At 34.5% G+C, this 26621-nt stretch overlaps 1 protein-coding gene across 5 annotated transcripts in view; it reads right to left on the bottom strand.

The window, feature by feature from the left end:
* TSGA10 (testis specific 10) overlaps positions 1-26621 on the bottom strand; it is a 151245-nt gene that overhangs the window by 92217 nt on the left and 32407 nt on the right. For all 5 annotated transcript variants that reach the window (XM_029937176.1, XM_029937178.1, XM_029937175.1 and 2 more), the window contains 4 exons: positions 26069-26221; positions 21699-21869; positions 21543-21620; positions 20451-20602 (listed from right to left, as the gene is read on the bottom strand). In XM_029937176.1, the coding sequence (XP_029793036.1) occupies positions 20451-20602; positions 21543-21620; positions 21699-21869; positions 26069-26221 (554 nt within the window). The remainder of the gene's footprint in view (positions 1-20450; positions 20603-21542; positions 21621-21698; positions 21870-26068; positions 26222-26621) is intronic.

Raw genomic sequence — 26621 nt, 5'->3', positions numbered from 1 at the left:
TGTCATGGTGGGGGGCACTTGTGGGGAGAAGCACTGGGTGTTATATGGAAACCAATTTGACAATAAACTATTATCTAAAAAATAATAAAATAAAATGAAATGAAATCCCTACAACAACCAGAAAAAATATCTATAGTCACTAGAATGTATAACAGAAACATTAAAACGGAGTTCTAAAAATGTTCGAGTAACCCAACAGAAAGGCAGGAAAAAGAAGAGATAAGAAAAACAAGTACCTGAGTGGCTCAGTCAGTTAAACGTCTGACTTTGACTCAGGTCGTGATCTCACTGTTTGTGAGTTTGAGCTTCATGTCAGGCTCTGCTGTCAGCACAGAGCCTGCTTCACATCTTCTGCCCCCATCTGTCTCTGCTCCTCCCTGCTTGTTCTCCTCCTCTCTCTCTTTCTTCTCTCTCTCTCTCAAAAATAAACATTAAAAAAAAGAAAAACAAAGGGAAGAAACAAAAATACAACATAGTAGACTTGAACCCTCACACAACAATAATTACATTAACTGTATAGTATCTCAATCTTATTGTAACATCCCCAAACTAGAAACAATCAAAATGTCCTTCAATAGATGAATGGTTCAACAAACTGTGGTTCAAACAAGCATTACATGGAATACTATTTAGCAATAATAAAAAAGAGTGAATTACTGAAACATGCAACAACTTGGATGAATCTTAACGACATTATTCTAAATGAAAAAGCCAATCTCAAAAGTTACATCTTTGTGTTTCAACTTATGCCACATCCTTGAAATGACAAAACCACAGACTTGAGAAAACAGATTCATGAATGTCAGAAGTTAGGGATGAGCCAGGAATGGGGGGTAGGGAGGAGTTTAGGAGGGAAAGTGTAACTATAAAAGAGTAGAATGAGATAACTTTGTGGTGAAATAGTTCTGTATTTTGAATGTGATAGTGGTTACATGAATCTGGACATGTAATAAAATAACATTATATTCACACACGGTACCAATATCAGCTTCTTGTTCTTAATATTGTACTATAGCTGTGTAAAATGTAAGCACTGGCAGACAGTGGGTTAAATGCACATGAAAACTTTGTATATTTCTGTAACTTCCCATGAATCTATAACTACTTTAAATTTAAATATTAAAACAAAATTCCTAAATTCAGACTGAAAAACTAAACTAAGTAAAAATCTCACAGCGGGAATTATGAATCACTATTTTTTTTAAGCTCCCTAATTAATTCCAATATGCAGCAAAAGTTGCTAAGGAGTGCCTTCTAAAACTGCTTTATCCAGGAGGGAAAAAAGCAAAAAACTTACAAAGCAGGTATTATGGGACACAAAAAGTGATTGCAATTTTATGGTATTCTCCCATCCTAAGATTCATCCATCTCCCATACTCTGAACTCAATGAGACTGCCACCAATGTTCCACCAAAAGCACTGTCTGACATAACAACTTCTATCTCTATGGGAAAATGTTTTCACAGGCCAAAAATCACATTTGAAAAGTCAGCCATTTCAAAAGAAACAAAATATACTAATTATAGAATCCAGCAGTAGCAGATATAATAATATCAAAAATTGTAAATTAGACTAATAAACATTTTTTAAAAAAGGAAGATATTAACAATGTGAAGAAAAACAAGGAGAAAAACATGTAACAAGTATGAAAAATGTAGTAGTTGAAATTGAAAAAAAAGAAATAGTGTAAATAGCAGAATGGATATAGCTGATGAGTAAGTTAGCAAACTGAAAGGCCAAATTGAGAAAATTTCTGAGTCAGAAGTAAAACAGGATAAATAGATAGTATTAAAAAGTTATAGGGCTTATCAAACTTGACTTCCAAGACTTATTGCAATAATCACTATAATAACTAAGACAGTATGACACCAGTATAGAGATCAACAAATAGATTAATTAAGCAAAGAAAAAGCTCAGAAATAGGCCCACTGTTATAGAAAAAAATTAATTTTCAACAAATACATCAAAGTAATCCAAAGGGAAAAGGAAACAACTGGTACTGGAATAACTGGATTGCCATTGGGGAACAAATGAATCTTGACCTGCACATCACACCATATACAAAAGACCTAACATAAAAAATTAAATGATAAAGCTTTTGGGAGAAATCATAAACACATGTAAAAACTTTTAACAAATTTTAGTAAATCAAATCCAAGAATATATAAAATCTTTAATGCGTCATGACCAATTAGAGTTAACTCAGAAATGTAAGGCTGGTTTACAATCTAAAATTAATTAATGCAATTTACCATATGAACAGGCTGATAAAGAGGAAAAAACCATATGACTAGATCAATAGACGCAGATTATGTGACAAAAATCACAATATCCACTCTTCATAAGAACTCTCAGCAAATTAGGAATAAAAGAGAACTTTCTCAACCTGATAACAGGCATCTACAAAGAACCTACAGCTAATATCACAGTGGTGAAAGGCTGAGTGCTTGACTGACTGTTCTCATCCTTCTATTCGACGTTATACCAGAGGTTCCAGTCAATGCAATAAGGCAAGGAAGATAAACAATAGGCATGCAAATTGGAAAAGAAGCACTCTATTTACAGAAAACCCTATTGAGACTGCAAAAATGACTAACTAATAAATGAATTTAGCAGGATTACAAAATCCATGAATAATTCACAAAAATCTATTTTGTTTCTATACACTATCAAAAGGCAATAGGAAATTGAAACTTCAAAAACATTCACAAGAGCATCAAAAATATAAAATATTTAGGTATAAATATGGGCAAATGGTATACAAGATTTGTCACCAAAAAATTATAAAACACTGCTGAAAGAAATTATTAAAAACAAATAAATGGAGACATGTTCTGTGTTTATGGATCAAAAGTTTCAATATTGTTCATAGTCAATTCTTCTAAAAGTGATCTATAGATTCAACTTAATTCTAATCAAAATCCCAAAAAACATTTTGTAGGCACTGACAAGGCGATTCTAAAACTTATAGAGAAATGTACAGATTCTCGGACAACCAAAACAACTTTGAAAAAATTGAAAGTTGGGAAACTTACAGTACCCAATTTCAAGACTTAATATGAAGCCTCAATTATCAAGACAGTGATACCAGCATAAAGATGACAAATAGACAAAAAGAACAGAATAGAATGCAGAAATAGATCACAAACATACAGTCAATTTTTCATGAGATACCAAGGCATTTCAATGGATGAATGGATAACTTTATAATAAAAATCAAGGGATATCCATATACCAAAAACAAAACAAAACAAAAAAGCCCCCGACAAAAACAAAAACCCCAAATCCAAAACAAAAACAAAAAAACAAAAACAAAAACTTTCCAACTTTCCACATTTATCTCATACCTTGCATAAAAAGTAATTCAGAAAGGACTACAGACCAAAATGTAAGAGCTCGCATCTATAAAACTGCTAGAAGAACATAAATTTTTAGTGACCATAGGTTTGGCCAGAATTTCCTAAATAGAAATCACATGAAATAAATGAAAAATAATTTCAATAAATTCTACTTTGTCAAAATTTAAAACTTTTATTGCTCATCAAAATTCACTGTTAACAAAACAAAAAAGGCAAGCTACTCATTGGGAGAAATACATACACACACACACACACACACACACACACACACACAAAGAATTTGTAGCTAGACCATATAGACGACTTTCATAAGTTAATGATAAAAAGATAACCAAATTAAATATTTAAGTAGACACTTCACTAAAGAAGATAGGTGTATGGCAAATAGGTAAATGACCAGATAATCATCACTAATTGTTATGGAAAAGCAAACTAAAACCACAAAAAGATACCACAAATTTACCAGTATTACTAAAATAAAAAAGACAGACTATTAAGTGTGGACAAAAATCTAAAGCAACTGGAACCCTATGCACTGCTGGTGAAAATATAAAATGCTAAAACCATTTTGGAAAAACAGTTTGACAATTTCTTCAAAGTTAAATATATATGTGCCATATGATTCAACCATCCTAATCTGTGGTATTTACTCAAAAGTAATGCATATACACACAGACTTGTATTTGTAGCTGTATTTGTTATAGCCAAAAAGTGGAAACAAACCAAATTTCCATTTGGTATATCAATTTAGCAGAATACTCCTCAACATTAATTATGAATTAACTTCTGATACAACATGATAAGTCTCACAGTAATTATGCTCAGTGAAAGCAGCGAAACAGAAGGGTACACAGAGTATGATTCCATTTAGATAAAATTCCAGAAAGCTTGAGCTAATTAAATATGACAGAAAGCAGATCAGTAGCTTCCTGAGGATAGGGTGGCAGGTGGAAAAACGCATCAGGGAAAGATGAAAAGAAACACAGGTCAAGTTTTGTGTGAGAGATATAGTCATTATATTGATTGTGAGGATAATTTAATAGGTACATACATGTTTCTTTAGTTGTACTTCTTAAGTATGTACAGTTAACTCACATATTGTATGTCAGCTGTAACTTAATAAAGTTGTAAAAAAAATCCAAGAAAGCTAAAAGGTACAAGTGTGTGTAGAAGTAAAAATGTTAATATCTAGATAATACGTATTCGCAAATAATAGATATAAAAATAGGGAGATTGAAATACTGAAGATATAGAGAATTTTAATTCCCCAGAATTAAAAAAAGATGAAAGTACTCATATTGATAAAGTAGAGAGAGGATAAATCATGAAAAGCCTCAATTTAACACATAAAAGTGAATGTTAAGGTTATTAAAGATAGAAAATTTCCACTTCATTTAATGACAGTTTTGACTGTTCAGATCAATGCTTTCAATGAGAACAAACTTAGAAAAGCTGGGAAGCAGGTGGCAGCAGAGAGCTGGTGAGTGAAGAATTACTTGACCAAGATTTGAGAAGAAAAGAAAAGAGAAAGAGAAATAGGTAGGTTTGGAATATGATACACTGTTTTTCCCTAAAGAAATCTCTGACTCAGGGACAGGTAGATAAGAGGCTGAAAAGCTGAGTAGCAACTGAGACTTTCAAAAACTGAGAGTATGAAAACAGGATTCAAGTCCCACCAAGAAATGGTGAAACCATTTTCTCCCATACATACACATTTGTTTGGGACCCTGAATAGTTAAAAGATTTAAGCCCAATTATCAAGTTATCTCAGTTCTGACAAAAGCAAATATATTTCCTCTCTGGAGGAAAATAATATCCTGATTTCAAATTATTTCTATACATTTTCATATTCAGTATTCTATACTCCATCAAAAATAACCAGACACATAGAAGACAACATGACATACTTAGAAAACATAAGAGAAACAAAAGATAACAAGAATAGACCCAATAAAAATAGAACCATGCAGAATCAAGATAATAAAGTTATCAGAAACAAAACTTAAAAAAAAAACTACGCTTAATATATTTAAGGAGATAAAAGCCAAGATTGAAGATTTCTCAAGAGACTTGAAAATACAGATTTTAAAAGTGTCAAATATAAATTTCAGAATTGAAAAATGCAAAAACCAAAATTAATTCAATTGATAGGTTTAACAGCAAGTTCAACCACAGTCAAAGAGGAAATGAATGAACTAGAAGAAAGGTTAAAAAAAAAAGCATTCAGAATGAAGTATGAAGGGGCAAAGTAACATATGAAATGAAAACAGTGGAGAGTTCTCTATAACTGCTGAAAAATATCAAGCAACAAAGTAATCTTACAAACCCAAAAATAAATTAAACACACACACACACACACACACACACACACACACCTAGGAACATATAGTGGATGAAAAAGAGCCATGTAGAGAATACCTTATAAGTAGAAAGGAAAACGACAAACTATTCAAAAGATCAAAAATAGACTGATACGGGTATAGTTACAATGAGTACTCTGACCACAGGCACTCTGGCTGCCTGCGAAGAAGACATTAGGAAAGCTACTACCTGTGTCCCTTGGCTCATGGGCGCAAGGCAGCAAGGTTTTCAGTGGTGCTGATTACAAAAACTTACCTAGCTTTTGGCAGAGAACTTCCATGGACAACGAAGGCAAAGCATTTTCTGCACAGTACCTATTACAAAATCCTAATTCCTACTTTTATTCAGCATGCGGGGGGGGGGGGGGTGAGGGAAGCAAAACAAAAACACTGTCTGCAGAATGGTACAATAATCAACAAGAAAATATTTGAAAGTATAGTGAAATTCTACTGTAGCCCAACTGAAGAATCTTTTCAAATGACTTCACAAATTATAGTCTTAGCTTTTTTCTTTGTAAAACAGCATTTTTAAATGCATGCTGGGGGCGGTGCTTGGTGGCTCAATTGGTTAAGGGTCTGACTTCGGCTCCAGTCATGAGTTCAAGCCTTGGGTCAGGCTGTGCTGACAGCTCAGAGCATAAAGCCTGCTTCAGATTCTGTCTCCCTCTCTCTCTGCTCCTCCCATACTTTCTCTCTCTCTCTCTCTCTCTCTCTCTCTCTCTCAAAAATAAATAAAGGTCACCCTGTCTCTCTCTCTTTCAAAAATAAAAAGATTAAAAAAATTTTTAATGCATGCTGAGGCACCTGGGTGCTCAGTCAGTTAAGCATCCAACCTTTGAACTCAGCACAGGTTTGATCTTAGGGTCCTGAGCTCAATCCCTGTGTTGGACTCCATGCTGGGCATGAATCTTCCTTAAAAAGAAAAATTATTTAAAAATGCATGCTAAGTGGTGCCTGGCTGGCTCAACTGGTAGAGTATGCAACTCTTGATCTCAAGGTTGTGGGTTAGAGCCTCACACTGGATATAGAGATTATTTTTTTTTATCTTAAATAAAATGCATACTAAAATCAGAAGCATAAATGCAACAAGCCTGTCAAATCATATGATAATGATGAATCCTGACAGACAAACAGAGGATTGTGGCAAAACCTTGCAGTGTACACTGTGGCTATTTCTATGCTATTAAATTTCATTGAAGCCATCTATTTTCCAAAATTGCGATGTGCCCCTGTACAACACAGGGATCCATCTAATATGGAAAACAAAATGGAAAACTACACACATAATCAGAAATTCTCAAATCAGATCTTTAAGTCACTGATCAATAAACCCACACGTAAAAGACATGTAAACCATAGAAACTTTAGAAATAAAGGCGGTAGCTTCTTTTGCAGACTCTTGTAACTGTCAAAAAAGACGCTTACAACTCCTCCAAGAAATATTTAGAACTTTATAATTTTGCTAATATTTATTTTTGAGAGAGACAGACAGAAAGAACACTAGGTGGGGAGAGGCAGAGAGAGAGAGGAAGGCACAGAATTGAAGCAGGCTTCAGGCTCTGAGGTGTCAGCACAGAGCCCGATGCAGGTCCCAACCCACAAACCGTGAGATCATGACCTGAACCAAAGTTGGACACTTAACCAACAAAACCACCCAGGTACCCCAGAACATTAAAATGCCTGTGTGCGTGCGTGTGTGTGTGTGTGTGTGTGTGTGTGTGTGTGTGTGTAATTTCTTTACCCCAAATGCCCAGGGTCCTAGGATAGATTTTGGTTGCTTCCAAGTTTGGGCAATTCTGATTAGAGCTGCTATAAACATCATGTCCACATTTCTGTGTGCATGTAAGATTCAACTACTTTGAGTAAATAATACCATGGAGTACTGTATGTTAAGAGTGTCTTGGGGCGCCTGGGTGGCTCAGTCAGTTAAGTCTCTGACTTTGGCTCAGGTTCATGGGTTCGAGCCCCGCATTGGGCTCTGTGCGGACAGCTTAGAGCCTGGAACCTGCTTCAGATTCTGTGTCTCCCTCTCTCTCTGCCCCTCCTCCTCTCATTCTCTGTCTCTCTCTGTATCAAAAAAATAAATAAAACATTACAAAAACTGAAAAATTTTTAAAAAGTGTCTTTAGCTTTATAGAAACTGACAAAGTGGCTGTGCCATTTTTAATTCCCACCAGCAATGAATAGGGGTTCCTGTTGATCCACATCCTTACCAGCATTTTTGTCGGTGATCCAGATTTTGTCCATTCTAATAAGTATATAATGGTATCTCATTGTTTTAATTTGCATTTCACTGATGACCTAAGATGTGGAACATCTTTTCATATGCTTATGTGCCATCTGTATATCTTGTTTGGTGAGGTCTGCAAAGGTCTTTGGCCCATTTTTTATTTTGGTTGTTTGTTTTCCTATTGTTGAGTTTTTAAACAGTTCTTTGTATGTTTTGGATAACAGCTCTTTATCAGATGTGCCTTTGGCAAATATTTTCTCCCAGTCTGTGGCTTGGTTTCTCATTTTCTTGGCATTGTCTTTTGCAGAGCAGAAATATTTAAATGAAGTCCAGTTAATCAATTATTTCTTGCATGGAGTATGCCTTTGGTGTTGTATCTAAAAAGTCAGCAACACACTCAAGAAAATCTAGATTTTCTCCTGTTATCTACTAGAGGTTTTGCATTTTACATTTAGGTATATGATCCACGTTGAGTTAATTTGAAAGGTGTGATTATTTGTGGTGCTATCTTTTTTTTTTTTTTTTTTGGCATGTGGATATTAGTTGTTCCAGCACCAAATTTATGGAGAAGACTGTCTATACCTTATTCTATTGCCTTTGCTCCTTTGTCAAAGATCAGTTGACTATATTTACATGGGTCTATTTCTGGGCTCTCTATTCTGATCCATTGATCTATTTGTCTATCCTTTTACCAATACCACACTGTCTTGCTATAACTTTATAGTAAATCTTGAAGTCAAGTAGTGGCAGTGATCCAATTTAGTTTTCTTTAATATTCTGTTGCCTGTTCTTTTGCCTCTCCATATAACCTTTAGAATCTGTTCATTGAAGCGCCTGGGTGGCTCAGTCAGCTGAGTGTCAGACTTCAGCTCAGGTAATGGACTCACAAGCTTATACTCAAAAGTACTCAAAAAGGTACTCAAAAAGTAAAAAAAAAAAAAACTTTGGGGGGCCACCTGGGTGGCTAGGTAGGTTAAGCGTCCGACTTTGGTGGAGATCATGATACACAGTTTGTAGGTTTGAACACTGCGTCAGGCTCTGTGTTGATAGCTCAGAGCCTGGAGTCTGCTTCCGATTCTGTGTCTCCCTCTCTCTCTGCCCCTTCCTGCTTATGCTTTTTCCCCCCTCTCTCTCAAAAATAAAATATTTTAAAAAAAGATTTTAATAAAAATAAAAAATAAAAAAGCTGTTCATTGATATCCACAAATAACTTGCTGCAATTTTGATTTGAACTTATTCAATCCATAGAACAAGTTGGGAAGAATGGACATCTTGAAAATACTAAGTTTTCTCATGCATGAACATTGAATATTTTTAATTTATTTACTTCTTCTTCGATTTCTTTCACCAGTTTTGTAGTTTTCCTCATATAGATTTTACACACAATTTGTTAGATTTATACTTAAGTATTTCATTTTGGGAAGTACTAATATAAATGGTACTGTGTTTTCCATTTAAAATTCCACTTCTTCATAGCCAGTATAAAAGAAAGCAACTGATTTTGTACATTAACTTCATATCCTGCAACCCTGTTATAATCACTTATTAGTTCTCGATTTTTTTTTAATTCTTTGGATTTTCTACATAGAATATCATGTCATCTAGAAAACATTTATTTTTATTTTTTATTACTACTTTTTTTTGAGAGAGAGAGAGAGCATGCATGAGTAGGGAAGGGGGCATAGGGAGAGAGAGAATCTTAAGCAGGCTCTATGCTCAGGGTGGGGTCCAATGTGGGGTTCGATCCCACAACCTCATGACCTGAGCCAAAATCAAGAGTCAGATGCTTAACCAACTAAGCCACCCAGGCCACCCTAGAACAGATTTAATACTGAAATCTTTTAATATCAAATAACCAAACTCAAACTGAATTAGTCTTGGAATCACTGAACATAAAGGCCCAAACTAACATTTTGTTAAAAGATAGCTCTATCAATTACTCAACTATATGGGAAATTCTTCTTGGGCCTGATGCAGACACACAGATTTTTTTTAATCTCCTTTGAGGAAATACTCTGAAAATACTCCCAACTTTTTACTATTGTTGATTTACCTGACATAGAAACCCAAATAGAAGAACTTCTGCTATTAACATATATCCATTTAGAAAGAAAAGTTCATTTAAGCAGTATAGGAACACAAATAATGAGTATTGGTTTTGAAACACTTGGGGATTTTCTTCTTTACCAGTAGTTAAACCTAAACAGAAATGCATTCATTTCTTTTTGGCTGATTTGGCTTAGAACACTATGGAACCTCAGTTTAGAGTTATAGATATACAGACATGTGCTGAATTGTGCTTATCACTCAACTTCTAGTGAGTGTTCACACATGGGACAAAACTTATAATTTTCTCATCAATTGACAAAAGAGAAAATAGGGACAACATTATTTTAACTATACTGAATGTAGTTGGATTACATAACTCCTATGTAGATTCTCTGTAATACTTTGCCTTTTGTACATATAAAATGAAACCTATGATATATTACAAAATATAAAACATTCGCCTATAAAAAATAAGCTGATAGTTGACTACTCAGCAGAAATAATGCAAGTCATAAGATACTGGAAAGATATTATCAAAGTGTTAAATAAAAGTAATTCCCAACCTTTAGAATTCTCTACCTCGCAAACATATCCTTCAATATCAGCATGGTTACAAAAAAGTTGTGAGAAATGCTCTGCTCTTAAGTATATTTTGAAGATAGAACAAAATGGATTGGATATGGATACATGAATAGAGAAATCACAGATCGCTTCAAGGCGTCAGGCCAAGAATTACATGAATAAACTTAACAATTGCTGCGATTTGAAAACTGAAAGAACAGATTTGTGTGTTGGAGGGTGAAGGGTAGTGGATAGCAGAACTCAGGTTTGAAAATGCTAAGTCTGAGATGTCAATTAGACATCCTTGTGAAGATGAAAAGGAGGTGGTTGGACATTCAAATCTGGAGTTCAAGAAGAATGGATCAAGAAGATGTGGTTTATCTATGCAATGGAATACTACATGGTAATGAGAAAGAATGAAATCTGGCCATTTGTAGCAACGTGGATGGAACTTGAGGGTATTATGCTAAGTGAAATAAGTCAGGCAGAGAAGGACAGATAACCATATGTTTTCACTCATAAGTGGAACAGGAGAAACTGAACAGAGGGCCATGGGGAAGGGAAGGGGAAAAAATAGTTGGGGAAAGGGAGGGAGGCAAACCATGAGAGACTCTTGAATACTGAGAACAAACTGAGGGCTGATGGGGGTGGGAGAGAGGGGAAGTGGGGTAATGGACATGGAGGAGGGCACTTGTTGGGATGAGCACTGGGTCTTATATGGAAACCAACTTGACAATAACCTATAAGATGACAAAAAATCTGGAGTTCAAAAGAGAAATCCATGCTGCAGATATACATTTGAGAGTCAAGAGTAAATAAATGAGATTGGATGAGTTCACTCGCGGAAGAGTACATATACAAGAAGAGAAGTAGTTGAAGAACTGAGCTCAAGGACACCCAAATATTTGGATGTCATGGAGAAGGAACTAGCAGAAGAGCCTGAGACAGGACAAAGAGATGAAAAAAAAAAAAAAATCATGAGCAGGGTTCCTGAGAAGTCAAACGAATAAAGTGTTTAAAGGAGTAGATAAAAAGCACAACTGATTATCTTTGTCAAATGTTGCTGACAGGTCAAACAAAACGAAGACTAAATTGAGCAACATGAAAGTAAATATTGCCCTGTAAAAAAGTTTTCATAGAATGGTGGGAGAAAAAGGCAGCTTACAGTAGGTTTGAAAGAGAACAAAAATGTAAGATTCTGAAGCCAGAAATTTAGACAACTCTTTCAGTGAAATTCCTGTAAATGAAAGACAAAATTTAGTCTAAATATATAATATTTGAATAACATGATTACAAATATGAACTAAAGGACAAATACAAAACCATTGCAGAATTTACAGACTGTTTCAGAATTTACAAATTTCTCAAGTGTACACAGGTAATTACCAAAAATTGATCATAAAAGTAGAGGGCAACAATTTTGAGAAATTTGAAATCTAACAGTATGTTCTGCAACGCAATGTAATTAGCAAGAAGTCAATCATAAAAACATAAGTGAAAATTCACTATTTGGATACTTAAAATCACATTTTTAAATAATAAATCAAGTAAGTAATGATGGATAACTGGAAAACATTTTATAAGTACATAACAAAACTTGTAGGATACATTCAAATAAGTATTATGAGGAAAACTTATGGTTTTAAATGTTTATATGAGGAAAAAAAGCTGAAAAGTAATAAGATAAATGCATTCACCTGAAAAAAACTAGAAGAAATTAAAAATAAATATAAAGAAAATAGAAGGAAATAATAAAGAGCAAAATTTAATGATGATCACAAAAGCAAATGTTAGGCCTTTGAAAAGACTAATAATGACAACAGACTAAAAAAGAGGAATTCACTACAGACTCTACATAAACATTAAATTTTTCACAGAATATTATAAACACACATTTCAAAAACTGTTTTAAAATTTAGAGAAAATGAACAAATGCCTCAAAAATATATATTGAATAGCACAAGAAGAAATTTGTAATTGTTCCTTTATCCATTAAACAAATAAATCTTTCCTTCAAAAAAAAAAGTTGGACCCAAAAGGCTTCATTGGTTAAGGACTAAAACTCCAATATTATTCAAAGTCTTTAAGGTAATAAAAGAAGGCAAAATGAATTGAGATTATTTTAAGGTTTACATGACATTGATAACAAAATCTGATTTTACAAAGTCCTAAGAAAGGCAAATGATTGGCCAATTTCAATTATAAAAATAAATGTAAATATCTCCAATGAAACATTAGTTTATGGACAACAGTAATCTATAAAAAATATAATATATCCTGACCAATTTGACAAAGCACATCCATTCCTGAAAATAAAGCTCTCAGTAACCTGAGAAAAGGAAACTTTTTCAACCTGATAGAAGACATCTATGAAAAAGATACAGCTAACATCGTACTGACTATTGAATCTAAATGCTTCCCCATATGATACTGAACAGGACAAGGATGTCTACGTCACCATTTCTACTCAACATTGTATAAGATATTCTAGCCAATGCAATAAGGTAAGCAACAGAAAACAAAAAACAAAAGAGCATGCAGACTAAAAACATAAAGCTGCCTTTATTTGCAGATGATCTAATTGTCTATGTAGAAAATCAAATGAATTCTACAAAAAGGCCTCTAGAACTAAAATGTAAATTTAGCAAAGTTGTAAAATACCAGATAAATACATAAAAATCAGTTGTGGGACTTCTGATTTCAACTCTGACAAATAAAGGGCTTAGAAACTGTCATTTTCATTGTTATAAGAACAAAATAAAAATCAAAGACTTGCTGTGACATATTAGAATAGTGAATTACAGAGTAAACTGCCCACCCCAATTCTGAAAAGTGTAACCAAGATCTGCTCATCTGGAGGAGAACCACCTGAATCACAAGTGGTTAAGAAATTTAAATAATAAATTTGATGCATTGCTAGAGGCTGAGTTTACACTAACACGAGAGTGAGAAGCTCCTAGGCCACAGTCTTAGAGGGATCCCTATACTTCAGTGTGCTTACCTCCAGGAACTCCACTAGGTTCTCATAGTAAAGATCTGAGAAAGATTCCCTTATGACTCTGATGGGGAAAAGTAATTACTATGAAATATGCCCAGCATACTTCATAATAGAATTATTCTTAAGACTTTACCAGAGCCTTATCCCAGCTAGCAAAGGGCATTTCTCCCACTTTACCCTCTCTAGCCTTCCTGTTTATCTTGTAAATGGATAAAAAAAAAGAAAAGATATACCACTGGAAAGCATGTTCCCTCCTCTCACCTAACCACCATACAAATAGGGCTCCATGATAATCACAACCAAAAGAGCTGCAAGATGCATGCTCTCACTGAGGAGGGATACTTAAGGAAGCTTAAAGTCAAAAAAAGAAACAGAACAGAGGAATTTGAAGTCTCTCATACCTGCATCTACAACACATATTGAACTTACCTCAACTTCCAGCCAAATTAACATAAACATTCACCTAAAGGCTTACCAACTTCAGTTAACACCCCATACAGTATGTGTGGGTTCCACAAAAAAAATTACAAGGCATGTCAAAAGTCAAGCAAAAATACAACCTGAAGAATAAAACTGGACTCAAATAGAACACATTCATGGGAATTATTAGAAAATTTAAAATAACTATGATTAATTGGTTAAAGGCATTAATGGAAAAAGTAGACAGTATGCAGTAGTAGGCGGGTAACATAAACAGAGAGATGAAAACTCTTGAGGGAAACAAAAGGAAATGCTAGAAAGCAAAATATTATAACAAAAACGAAGAATACCTTTGATGGTCTCATTAGTAGACTAGACACAGCCAAGCATAAATCACTGAGCTTGAAAACAAGTCAATAAAAAATTTCTAAACTAAAATGAAAAATGAAAAAAAAAAACAAAACAACAGAACAGAACATCTAATAACTGGGGGTATAATAGAAATACCAAAAGGAAAAAAAAACAAGAGAACAAGAACATAAGAAATATTTGAAATAATTATAAAATAAGTCATGGGGATGAAAAGTACAGCATAGGGAAAGTAGTCAATAATACTGTGATAACTGTACAGTGATCCATGGAAACTACAATTCTTGTGGCAAACACTTCATAATGTATATAATTGTCAAATCACTGTTACACACCTAAAACTAATACATATCAACTATACTTCAATTTAAAAATAATTTAAGTAGTAACAGCCTAGAACTTTCCAAAATTAATACACAGTATCTATAGACAGAGAACTTTAAAACAATGATGAAAGAAATCAAAGATCTAAATACACGGAGAAATGTTACGTCTGAAACATCCCATATTAAGATGTTACTTGTGGAGTGCCTGGATGGCTCAGTGAGTTGAACATCCAATTTATAATTTCAGCTCAGGTCATGATCTCACAGTAGTGAGATCAAGCCCCGTACTGGTCTCCATGCTGGGCATGGAGCCTGCTTAACATTCTTCCTCTCCCTCACTCTCTCTGCCCCTCACTCTCCTCTCAAAAACAAAAAATTTAAAAATAAAAAAATAAAGATGTTAGTTCTCCCCGATTTGATCTACAGATTCAATGCAAACCCAATTAAGATCTCAGAAAGCTATTTTATATATATTTATTGTAGAATCAGAGAAACCAATTCTAAATTTTACATGGAAAGCTAAAAGACCAAGAATAGCCAATAAACTGTTGATTAGGAGAAAGTTGGAGGATTCACACCACCTAGTTTCAAGACTTATTATAAAGCTATAGTAATCAAGACGGCATGGTTTGGCAAAAGAATAAACAAAATAGATCAATGAAACAGAATGGAGATCCCAGAAATAGACCCACACAAATATAATTAGCTGATATTTTAAAAAATATTTTTAATATTTATTTTTTAGAGAGAGAGAGCAGGGGAAGGGCAGAGAGAGAGGGAGACAGAATCCAAAGCGGGCTCTGGGCTGACAGTAGGGAGCCCGATGCAGGGCTCAAACTCACAAACTATGAGACCATGACCTGAGCTGAAGTTGGATACTAAACCGATTGAGCCTCCCAGGTGCCTCTATATAATCAGCTGACCTTTGAACAAAGGAGCAAAGACAATACAGAAAGGGCAGTCTATCAACAAATGGTGCTAGAACAAGTTTAAGACACCCATACGCAATTTAAATGAACTGAGATACAAACTTTACATCTTTCACAAGAATTAACTCAACATAGATCACTGACCTTAAGCAAAACTATACATTTCTAGAAGAAAACACAAGAGAAAAATATGTGCACTTGGGTTTGGTAATGAGTTTTTAAACACCACACAAAAATACAATTCATGAAAGAAAAGGGTAAGTTGAATTTTATCAAAATTTAAATTTTCTGCTTTATGAAAGACATTGTTGAAAGACTGAAAAGACAATGCACAGATAGGGAGAAGATATTTGCAAACCACATATCTGATAACAACATATATCCAAAATATTCAGAAGATTCTTAAAATTTAACAGTAAACAAACAAAACAACTAAAAAACGGGCAAAATATCTAAATATATACCTTATTAAAGAAAATATACAGATGGGGCGCCTGGGTGGCTGACTCGGTTAAGTGTCTGACTTTGGCTCAGGTCATGATCTCGCGGTTCGTGGGTTCGAGCCCCGTGTCAGGCTCTGTGCTGACAATGTGGAGCCTGGAATTTGCTTCAAGTTCTGGGTCTCCCGCTCTCTCTGCCTCTCCTCAACTCATTCTCTGTCTCTGTATCTCTCTCTCTCTCTCAAAAATAAATAAACATTTAAAAAAATTAAAAAAGAAAAAAGAAAATATACTGATGGCAAGTTACAATATGAAAAGATGTTCTACATCACTTGTCATTAGTGAATTGCAAATTACAACAATGAGATATTGCTACATACCTATTATACCTATTAAAAATGCAAAAATCTGACAATACCAAATGCTGACAAGGATATGGAGCAACAGAAACTCTCATTCATTACTGGTGAGAATGCAAAATATTACAATCACTTTTAAAGAGTTGGGCAGTTTCTCATAATGCTAAATACAGATTTACTCTACAGTTCAGTAATTATTCCCCTAGGTATTTACCTATTTGAAAACCTATGTCCACACAAAAACCTGCACATGAAAGTTTACAGCAGCTTTGTTCATAATTGCCAAAAACTGGAAGCAATCAAAATGTCCTTCAATAGGTGCATGAATAAACCCACTGTGGCACATCCATACAATGATAAGAATATTAGTCAATGATAAGAAGAAATGAGCTATCCAGTTATGAAAAAACACAAACGAACCTAAAATGCACATTGCTAAGTGAAAGAAGCTGGTCTGAAAAGGTTTTATACTGTATGATTTCAATTATATGACATTCTTGAAAAGGCAAAAATTTCCTCAGCTAGGTGGTCAAGGTCAAAATCAACGGTAATAAATCATATTGATAATACGTACCCATGATACCTTGGACATATATGTACCCTAAAATGGCATTTTACTTCTGTGATCTTTCTCTCAAAAACATATTACGCAGTCTAATCATGAGAAAACAAGACAAACCCCCAATTGAGACATTCCGCAAAATACCTGATCAGTATTCCTCAAAACTGTCAAGGTCATCAAAAACAAGGAAAGTCTGAGACTGTCATAGCCAAGAAAAGCCTAAGGAGACATGACAACTAAATGTAATGTAGTGTCCTGGATGGGATCCTGGAACAGAAAAAGGACATTAGGGGAAAACTAAGGAAATCTGAATAAAGGTATGGACTTCAGTTAATAATGTATCAAATAATAGATTCTTTAATCATAATAAATGTCATTTACTAATGTAAGATATTAATAACAGAGGAAATTGGGTGTGAGGTAAGTTGGAACTCTACCATCTTCACAATTGCTCTGTAAATCTAAAACTGTTCTAAAATACAAAGTTTATCTTTAAAATTGTTTTCATATACAAGCAATAAAAAATCAGAAAGTGAATTTTAAATTTCCATTTATAACAGCATCAAAAGATAGGACATACTCAGATATACATCTGACAAAAAAAGAAGTACAAGACCACACTAAAAACTACACAACATTGCTGAGGGAAATTAAAGATGTAAAGAATGGAGAGCTATACTGTATTTATGAGTGGGAACCCTTGATATTCTTTAGGTGTCAGTCTTCCCTATACCAATCAAATTCCCAAGCAGGCTTTTTTTTGTATACACTGTGAAGTTGATTCTAAAATTAAAATAAAATACAAACGATCTAGAATAGCCAAAACTACTTTGAGAAAGAACATAGTTGAAGACTAACATTACCTAATTTGAAGACTTTAAAAAAACCCAAAGTAATCAGGCAGGTTGTATTGGAATCGAGATATATAAACAGATCCATCACACAAAACAGCTCGTCACGGAGCAGACCTCCATATACGTGGACAACTGACTTTCTACAAAGGCACAAAAACGATTCACTATAGAAAGGATAGTTTTTCAGTAAATGGTACTGGAACAACTAATTATCATTACGCCAAAAAAAAGTGAACTTTGATTTATATCCTGTGTACTAAGCACAAAAACTTTGAAATGGATCTCGGATTCAAATGTTAAATTTTAATGTTACACTACTGGAAGAAAACACAGAAGAAAAATCTTAGTGACCTTAGCCCTGACAATGATTTCTTTAAAAGAATACAAAAGGCTGGATAAAATTTTTTAAAAATCAATAAATTTCACTTAATCAAAATGAAAAACATTTGCTCATTAAAAGACACTTAATAAAAAGGAAAGCCAAAGACCAGGAGAAAATATTTGCAAAATATATGTGATACATGACTTAGAATACAGAGAGAACTTTTACAACTCGATAGTAATATAAACAATTCAATAAAAGTGTGCAAAAGATTTGAACGGACACTAAAGAAGATAAATGTATGGCATGTAAGCACATGTACAGATGCTTACAAATCATTGGTTATGAAAGAAGGCAAATTAAAACCATAAAACATACCTAATAGAATGGTTAAGATTAAAAAGATAATGTACGCCAAGTGTTGGTGAGGCTGTGTAACACCTGAACACTTATACACTACTGGTACAAATGTAAAATAAAATAGTACAACCACTTTGGAAAACAGTTTAATGATTTCTTCAAAAGTTAAATATATAAACATCACAGGCCTGATCACTCTACTCTTAGGTATTTATCCAAGAAAAATAAAAGCTTATGTCCACACAAAGACTCATAAAAGAATGTACATGAAAGTTTTATTTTTTATAGTCCAAAACTAGAAATAACCAAAATGCCCATGAGATGTATTCATACAATGGAATAAACTACTGGTTATATAACATAAATTTCAAAATAATTATGCTGAGGGAAGGCAGTCCAATAAAAGAATATATGATTTTATTTACATAACATTTTAGAAAATCCAAACAAATCTCTATGACAGAAAATGAATCAGTGGTTGCCCAGGGATTGGCAGAATAAGTGAGGGGTTACAAAGGGGCATGAGGAAACTTTTGGGAATGATGGATAAGGCCACTGTCTTGATTGTGCTACAGTTCTAGAAATATACAAAATAAACACTTTTTAAAACATGTGCAGTTTATTATATGTATGTCAATTAGACTCTAATACCACTGTTAAAAGAAAACAATATGCAAAACCTTTCAGAAGTATTGCACATTTTTCTGTTAGAATATTTTAATAAACTACTTTCAAGGAACTTCTAATGACACAGGAAAATGCTATGATATACAATAAATGAAACTGGCCAATGTCAATTACACAGAAAGTTTAAATAATATGGATGGAAATATTTCTGATTAGAAAGAGGTCTATATTAATAATAGTTTTCAATGAGTTTCAGAATTATGGATGATTTAAATTTTCTTTACCCTTCATCCTTTTCTTAAAATATCCTTTTAAACAGGAAATTAAAAAATAAATGAAGTGAGAGGCACCTGAGTTGACTCAGTTGGTTAAATGTCTGACTTCAGCTCAGGTCATGATCTTGTGGTTCCTGAATTCAAGTCCCGCATTGGTCTCTCTGCTGTCTCAGCACAGATCATGCTGTGGATCCTCTGTCCCCCTTTCTCTGCCCCTCCCCCACTTGCTCTCTGTTTCTCTCAAAATAAATAAACCTTAAAGTGAATGAATGAATGAATGAATGACAAGTCTATCCTGACAAGTGATTTCAACATATGTACCACAGACCCATGAATGAACAAGTGAATGAATGAATGGAAAAAAAACTGAGTATCTGTCTGACAAGCGATTTAAAACTATGTACCACAGACCCTTGAAAGATGAAAGAGGGGTCCCTGGGAACTCTTATGTGAACCAAGAATTATCTGTAGACTTAATGTATTTCACACTCATATGAATTACTATTTTTCAAATATTCACAGCTGCACTGCAATTCAACATTACTGAATGTGTAGAACTCTATTTTTCACATCAACAGATACTAAAAGTAAAACTGGAGGTCTTCAGAAACTTATTCCCCTATACTGATTGCCTATAGGTTGCTTTAATTGGCATACTTTTGCTACCATACCAGTATATAGGAAGGGCTAAGTACCTACTTGGCCATCAAATAACAGCAGTTCCAATACATGTTCTTACACATTCAAACACCAAAGTCAAATATGCTCTGTACCCAGAAGGACTTTGTAAAAGCTATGTCTGTTAAATATTAAGGCTTTCTGCAAATGTAAGGTAAAGACTACTTGAAGTTTGATTCCTAGTTAAGTATGGCATTGCCAGTCTATAGGTGATCTCGGGAAAATCATTTGATGTGTGCTGAAGTTTCTATGATTGCTTTATAATAATCCTCTCAGAAATTAAAGTCAACTTAATTATCATTATAAAATACACTACAAAAAGCAGGTCTAGCAGTTACAGTAAATTAGTTGTTTAAAGGTAATTTAGTTTACCTCAAAGAATTATTCTCTGCCTTTTGTCTGCCAAGTTCACTTTCTGTATCCATTGCCTTCCTTGCTAGTGATTTCATTTCTTTTTCCACAGTGGTTATGGTTTCCTTCATCAAAGTCATATTTGACATTTGCTCCATACGTTCATCATCAAGCTATACAAGTAGAATGACAAGGTTATTGCCATCACTGACAAAATCTTCCTAAAGAGACATCCTCTTTTTGTGCAAACCGTGGCATATGACAAGATTTACTAGGAGATGATCAGATGAGACATGAATTGTTGTGGGAGGCTGTATGGACAAGTTATGGCGGAGCAAGAACAAGAAGAAGCCACTGCATTATGCCTGTGCATAATGCCTGCCACACTGTATGTATCTACATGTTCAATCTGGTTCATTTTGACTGCAGAATATGTATCTTATTTGCAAAAGGATATATTCATTGTTCAACACTATTAAGTTATACATATAAAGTGGAATTATGAAAAAAATCATTTTTCTCTCCTAAATAATGTTTTTTCTTTCTCTTTATAACAATATAACACAAATTTATAAATATATTTAATTAAACCTGGTAACAGAAAGGCAAATTCCCCTAATTCTGTTTGTATAGTTATAACATCTCAAATATATATTCATAACATCTCAAATCCTTGACTAGTAAAAAAGTGATGCTTCACATTTAAATTCAGTTTAAATACATTACTCTCATTAATTTTCATTCCATAAAAATTTTCTCTATCTTAGCTACTCTTTAGGTAGAATAAGCCAGTTCTCTGTATCTGGCTATGTTATCTCTAATGAAATAGGGAGAGAGAAAGTTGCTAAAATCCCTGAAAATGCATCCCTAATGGGTTTTTTTTTTTAAGAACACACTTTGCAATGTAACACAAAAAAGACTTTACTTACATTTTTTGGAAGGAAATAAACAATGAGAAAGTGATCATTTATACCATACTTACCAACTTAAGTATTTTAGAATTATAAACACTATCTTAGAAAAACAGAAGAATCTCTCTGAACACAGGGAAAAAGAGAAAGGGGGAAGCCACGGGGAGTTTATAGCCAAATGCACAAAAGTGGTTTTCTTTACATTATGAACTGTACACTCCAGCTCCTCTATCCTTTGTTCCAGGTGAGCCTTCTCATTAAATGCTGTCTCTTGGGCAATCTGTTAAAAAAAAAAAATGTTTTCAATGTTGCTGCGCTGTGTTTCACAAATGGTCATACAGATAAAATTCATCCAAACCTTTAGCCTTTCCCTCAGGCTATCTCGTTCTGTGGTCATTCTTCGTAAGTCAGTGAAGGCCACGTCTCTTTCAGTCTCCACTCGCCGGAGGATGGCATGTGCTGTTGTCGATTTAGGAGACTTACAGTTTTTCATCATCTCTCGTCGAAGTCGGGCAATTTCTTCCTGTGCCTATTATTTAAATGCAAGACTTCTATTTAACAACACTTTAGAACAGACATAAATATAGCTATCTTATATCCAGCCAGTTAAAATACAAAACATATATAAAAATGTATGCAACAGGACAATGTTTTTTAATGAGTTTATACAAATAAATGCAAATGATGTCCAAAAATGCAAGTGAATGTATAAAAATAGAAGTTTAGTTTCTAATATCTTTGCCAAAAAATTTTTTAAATTTAGGTAATCAATGCAAGAAAGAATGTTTTACTAAGAAATAGCTATGTATTATATATCCATTTTGTGACATAAATTTGAATTCAGCAAAATTCAGGTAAAATAGTTGTTTTTGTTTTTGTTTTTGTTTTGGGAGGAAGGGGCAGAAAGAGAGGGAGCCCATCAAGCGCGCTCCACACCCAGAGGAAAGCCGGACTCTGGCACTGATCTCATGATTGTGAGATCATGACCTTAGCCTAAATCAAGAGTCAGATGGTTAACCAACTGAGCCACCCAGGCACCCCCAGGTAGAATACAATTTTAATAAATATTAGTTTTTCTGTCTTTTTCTACAAAAACGTATAAGCCACATCCGTGTTCTGGCTACTTCTACCCTGAAAGAAAAGCCCATCATCCTTACCGACAACCCAATACACTACTTCACACTTGTTCAACCACCCTCAGGTCCCAAACCTATTCCACACCTAAAGATAATCTCATCTCCTACTTCACTGCAAAATCTTCCTTCCTCTTGATTTTGATCATTTCCTATTTAGCTGGTCGCCCAAGTCTCAGAGGAAGATGTATTACCTCCCAATTTCCACAGCTAAGCCTTCACCAGAATCCTGGACCTCATCTCCTGAAATGTCTTCTAAGATACTCCTGACTCAATTACAGTTGACCCATGAACAACATGGGTTTCAATTTATACAAAGGTCCACTTATACAATTTTTTTCAATAAATACAGTATAATGCTATAAATGTATTTTCTCATGATTTTCTTAATAACACAATATATGTACATAAATGTATATGTGTGTATATACAATATGTACATACATTTATATATACATATATAAGAAATGTGTTAATTGAATTTATGTTATTGGTAAAACTTCTGGTCAACAGTAGGTTATTAGTAATTACGTTTTGAGGAAGTCAAAAGCAACTATATAATTATTTCCTCTCACTTTGAATAGCACCCTCTCCACTGGCTCTTTCTCACCTGTCTTCAACCATGGCACAAGGCTCCCATATCTTGAAAAGCTGTCACTAAGCCTTGCGACCCCAGATACCATCCTACATCTCTTTTGCATTGACTTGTTTTAAGCACCATGGTCTGTACCCATTGCCTATTCCTCAGCACCCACTCTCCCATCCCAGTGTAATCTGGACCCTATACCTACCATTTTACAGAATTTCAACTAATGACCTCACCACATGGCCTTTTCTCAGCTCCTGTTTTCAATATTTGGCAACATTTGACATTGTCTTTAATACTCTCTTTGAGATTCTTTCCTCTCTTGGGCTTAATATTGTTCTACCTTAGTTTTCTGTCTTCTTTATCTCTTTCAAAGCTCCTCTACCAATTGAATAAAATGTCCCAACATAACATCTTGACTTCTGTTTCCCTAAAGCTTTCTCATTCAAACCTCATTCACTCTGAAGGCCCAAAACTTACCTCTAAGCAGATGAATTACCTGTCTACATATTCAGCTCTTTCCTCTCTCCCCACTCCAGTTCCACATTTCTTTCTGCCTGAAAGCAATTACTTTCTGAATATACAACCATCATCTTACCATCTATGAAACCAACACATTTTTCCCCTCAAGTCACCAATGGCTTTGCTATGTCTTTTTCCACTACCACAATTCTTCAGTCATTCAAAAAAGAATTTCAGTCTTGGGGCGCCCGGGTGGCTCAGTCAGTTAAGCATCTGACTTTGGCTCAGGTCATGATCTCACAGTTGTGAGTTCAAGCCCCACACCGGGCTCTGTGCTGACAGCTCAGAGCCTGGAGCCTGCTTTGGATTCTGTGCCTCCCTCTCTCTCTATCCCTCTTCCACTCACGCTCTGTATGTGTGTCCCTTTCTCAAAAGTAAAAATAATAAACATTTAAAAAAATTAAATTCAGTCAGTTCCATTCATCCCCCCCCGTTTTGCTAAAAACCAAATCTTGTCAAGGCTTCCTTTATAGTGTCTTTTGCACCTGTCCCTATCCTTATTTCCACAGATAGCACCCTGGCTTAGTTTTTTTTAAGTTTATTTATTTTGAGAGAGACAGAGAGCATGAGCGGGAGGGTCAGAGAAAGAGGGAGACAGAGAATCCCAAGCAGGCGCTGCACTGTCAGCACAGAGCCCAGCACAGGGCTTGAACTCATGAACTGTGAGATTATAACCTGCGCTGAAACCAAGAGCTGGCCACTTAACCAACTAAGCCACCCAGGCACTACACCCCTCCAGCCCCACTGCTGGCCCAGGTTAGTTCTTAATGCCTCATGAACAGACTTTTCACATCCTTCTAAAGAGTCCACAGTTTCTCCTTCTTCCAATTCTCTTGAAAGAGAAATTGTTACATAAAAAGATAACAGAAAGATTATGAAAAAAATAATATAAAATTTTTAACAGGTTAAAATTGTAAAAGTGTATCTTTGGTCATTTCTTCTGCTCTAAAAATAACCAGATTATCAGTACATAAAAAGCAAAGTATAAATGTACTCCAGAAGATGGCAAACTACATAGAGCTCACACATCCAAATCTAGCCTGCCTTCTATTTTTGTAGGTCTATAAGCTGAGATTGTTTTCTACATTTTTAAATGATTAAAAAAAAAGATTTCAAAATATGTATAATAGGTAAAAATAATATGATAATCAAATTTCTGTGTCCAAAAGTAAAGTTATATTGTAACACAGCAAAAATTTGTAGATTGTCTAAATCTACTTTCACACTACAACAGAGTTCAATAGCTGTGACAAACTGAATGGCGGGCAGAGCCCAAGGTATTTATTTTCTGGGCCTTTACAGAAAAGGTTTGCAGGCCCTTGCCCTCGGCCAATTTACCTCTCCAGCCTTAGCTCCCCCCTACTCCAAAGGCACAAATTAGTCTTAAATTAGTCTTAACATTGATCCATTTATATTCTGATTTTCCTGCCTTTGTCCTTTGCCTCACACCATTCCTTGAACCTGGAATGTTCCTTCTTACCCCTTTCAAGATAATAGGAACTCCATTCTTCCTTCAGGACTCAAATTCCCTATCATCTAGCAAAGATTTCCTTGATCACAACAGCTAGAAAATACCCATTTCTTCTATTTTTTACAATATCTTCTGGACTACTTATGCTAAAGTAACAAAAAGTAAATACAAGACAATATACTTTATCTCCCCCAAATATATTGCACATAGAAAACACTTTGTACTTTAGCATTTTCTTCTTAGAGTGGCAAGCTATAATTCTTAATAAAATTTGATATTTTTTTAAAAATTATGTTGGTGACTCATGGGGTTTAATATTTGTAGAGTAAATATTTGTCCTATATGATTAATAAGGACTATATAACTTTAGGCTACAAATAGAGATAAACTACAAACTGATCTTACTCTCCTAAATTAAGCAAATAAAATGGCAGTTCCTAAAATGACTGACAGTACATCAAGTGATGTTAGCATTTTCTAACCCTAAAATCAAAATCCTTTTACCTTGAACTCCTCACTTAACACTTTCCTCATTTCCCATGCCAAAAATCAGACTATTTCTATGCACGTATATGATCTTTTTTGGATATGGGAGTAATGTGTGTGTGTGTATGCACACATACACTTATTGTATTAGAAATACATTACATTTCATTAAGAATATCTTAAGAAGGACAATGGGGCGCCTGGGTGGCTCAGTCAGTTAAGTAGCCAACTTCAGCTCAGGTCATGATCTCGCAGTCTGTGGGTTTGAGCCCTGCTTCGGGCTCTGTGCTGACAGCTCAGAGCCTGGAGCCTGCTTCGGATTCTGTGTCCCCCCTCTCTCTCTCTCTGCCCTTCCTCAACTCACTCTCTCTCAAAATAAAATAAAGACATTAAAACAAAAGAACAAAGGTAATTCCTAAATGTTACTTAATTTGATTGGCGGATTTAAGTATTCTTAGAGAACTTAAAAAATTACATAGCTTTAGTACTGAATATTTTTATGTGGGTATTTTATTTAAAAATAAGTTTACCTGTTCATAAAGAAGAAAGGTCTTGTCTCTCTCAGATGTAAGAACCTTGACATTACCCTGAATTTCTGCCAAATGACGCTCATATTTTTCCAGCATGCATTTAAGTTCTTCACGGTCTCTTGTCTTCAAAAGCTCTACATCACAGTTTGCACCCTATGATTATTATACAAGAAATTTGAAATTCTTCTTTGATATGTGCTTTTAAGAAAATGGTGTCACTAATAGCAGTACATGATTTCTACTCAAGCAAAAATGACTACATAATGAAAAGAAATGATGAAAAAAAGAGAGTTTAAAAAATCACTTCTCTTTTAAGCAGCTTCATCCCAAACTAGTCCATATTTATCTGATTACCTCCCAACTACTCTAATACTGGGGATAAAGAACCAATTTCAGTGTCCACTGTGCTATCAAAGACACTGCTGTCTCTCCAACTCTTTGATATACCACTTCATACCAAATCAAAATGAATTATTTCCATATTAGGTAAATGAAAGAATAAAAGTCAGTGTTTAAACAATGAACTCCAAAACATTTATAAGTTTCCAAAACC

This window comes from Suricata suricatta, chromosome 4, assembly GCF_006229205.1.
Source record: "Suricata suricatta isolate VVHF042 chromosome 4, meerkat_22Aug2017_6uvM2_HiC, whole genome shotgun sequence".
Lineage (NCBI taxonomy): Eukaryota > Metazoa > Chordata > Mammalia > Carnivora > Herpestidae > Suricata > Suricata suricatta.
Note: the sequence above shows the minus strand (reverse complement) of the source record. Positions and strands in the feature narration are given on the sequence as shown.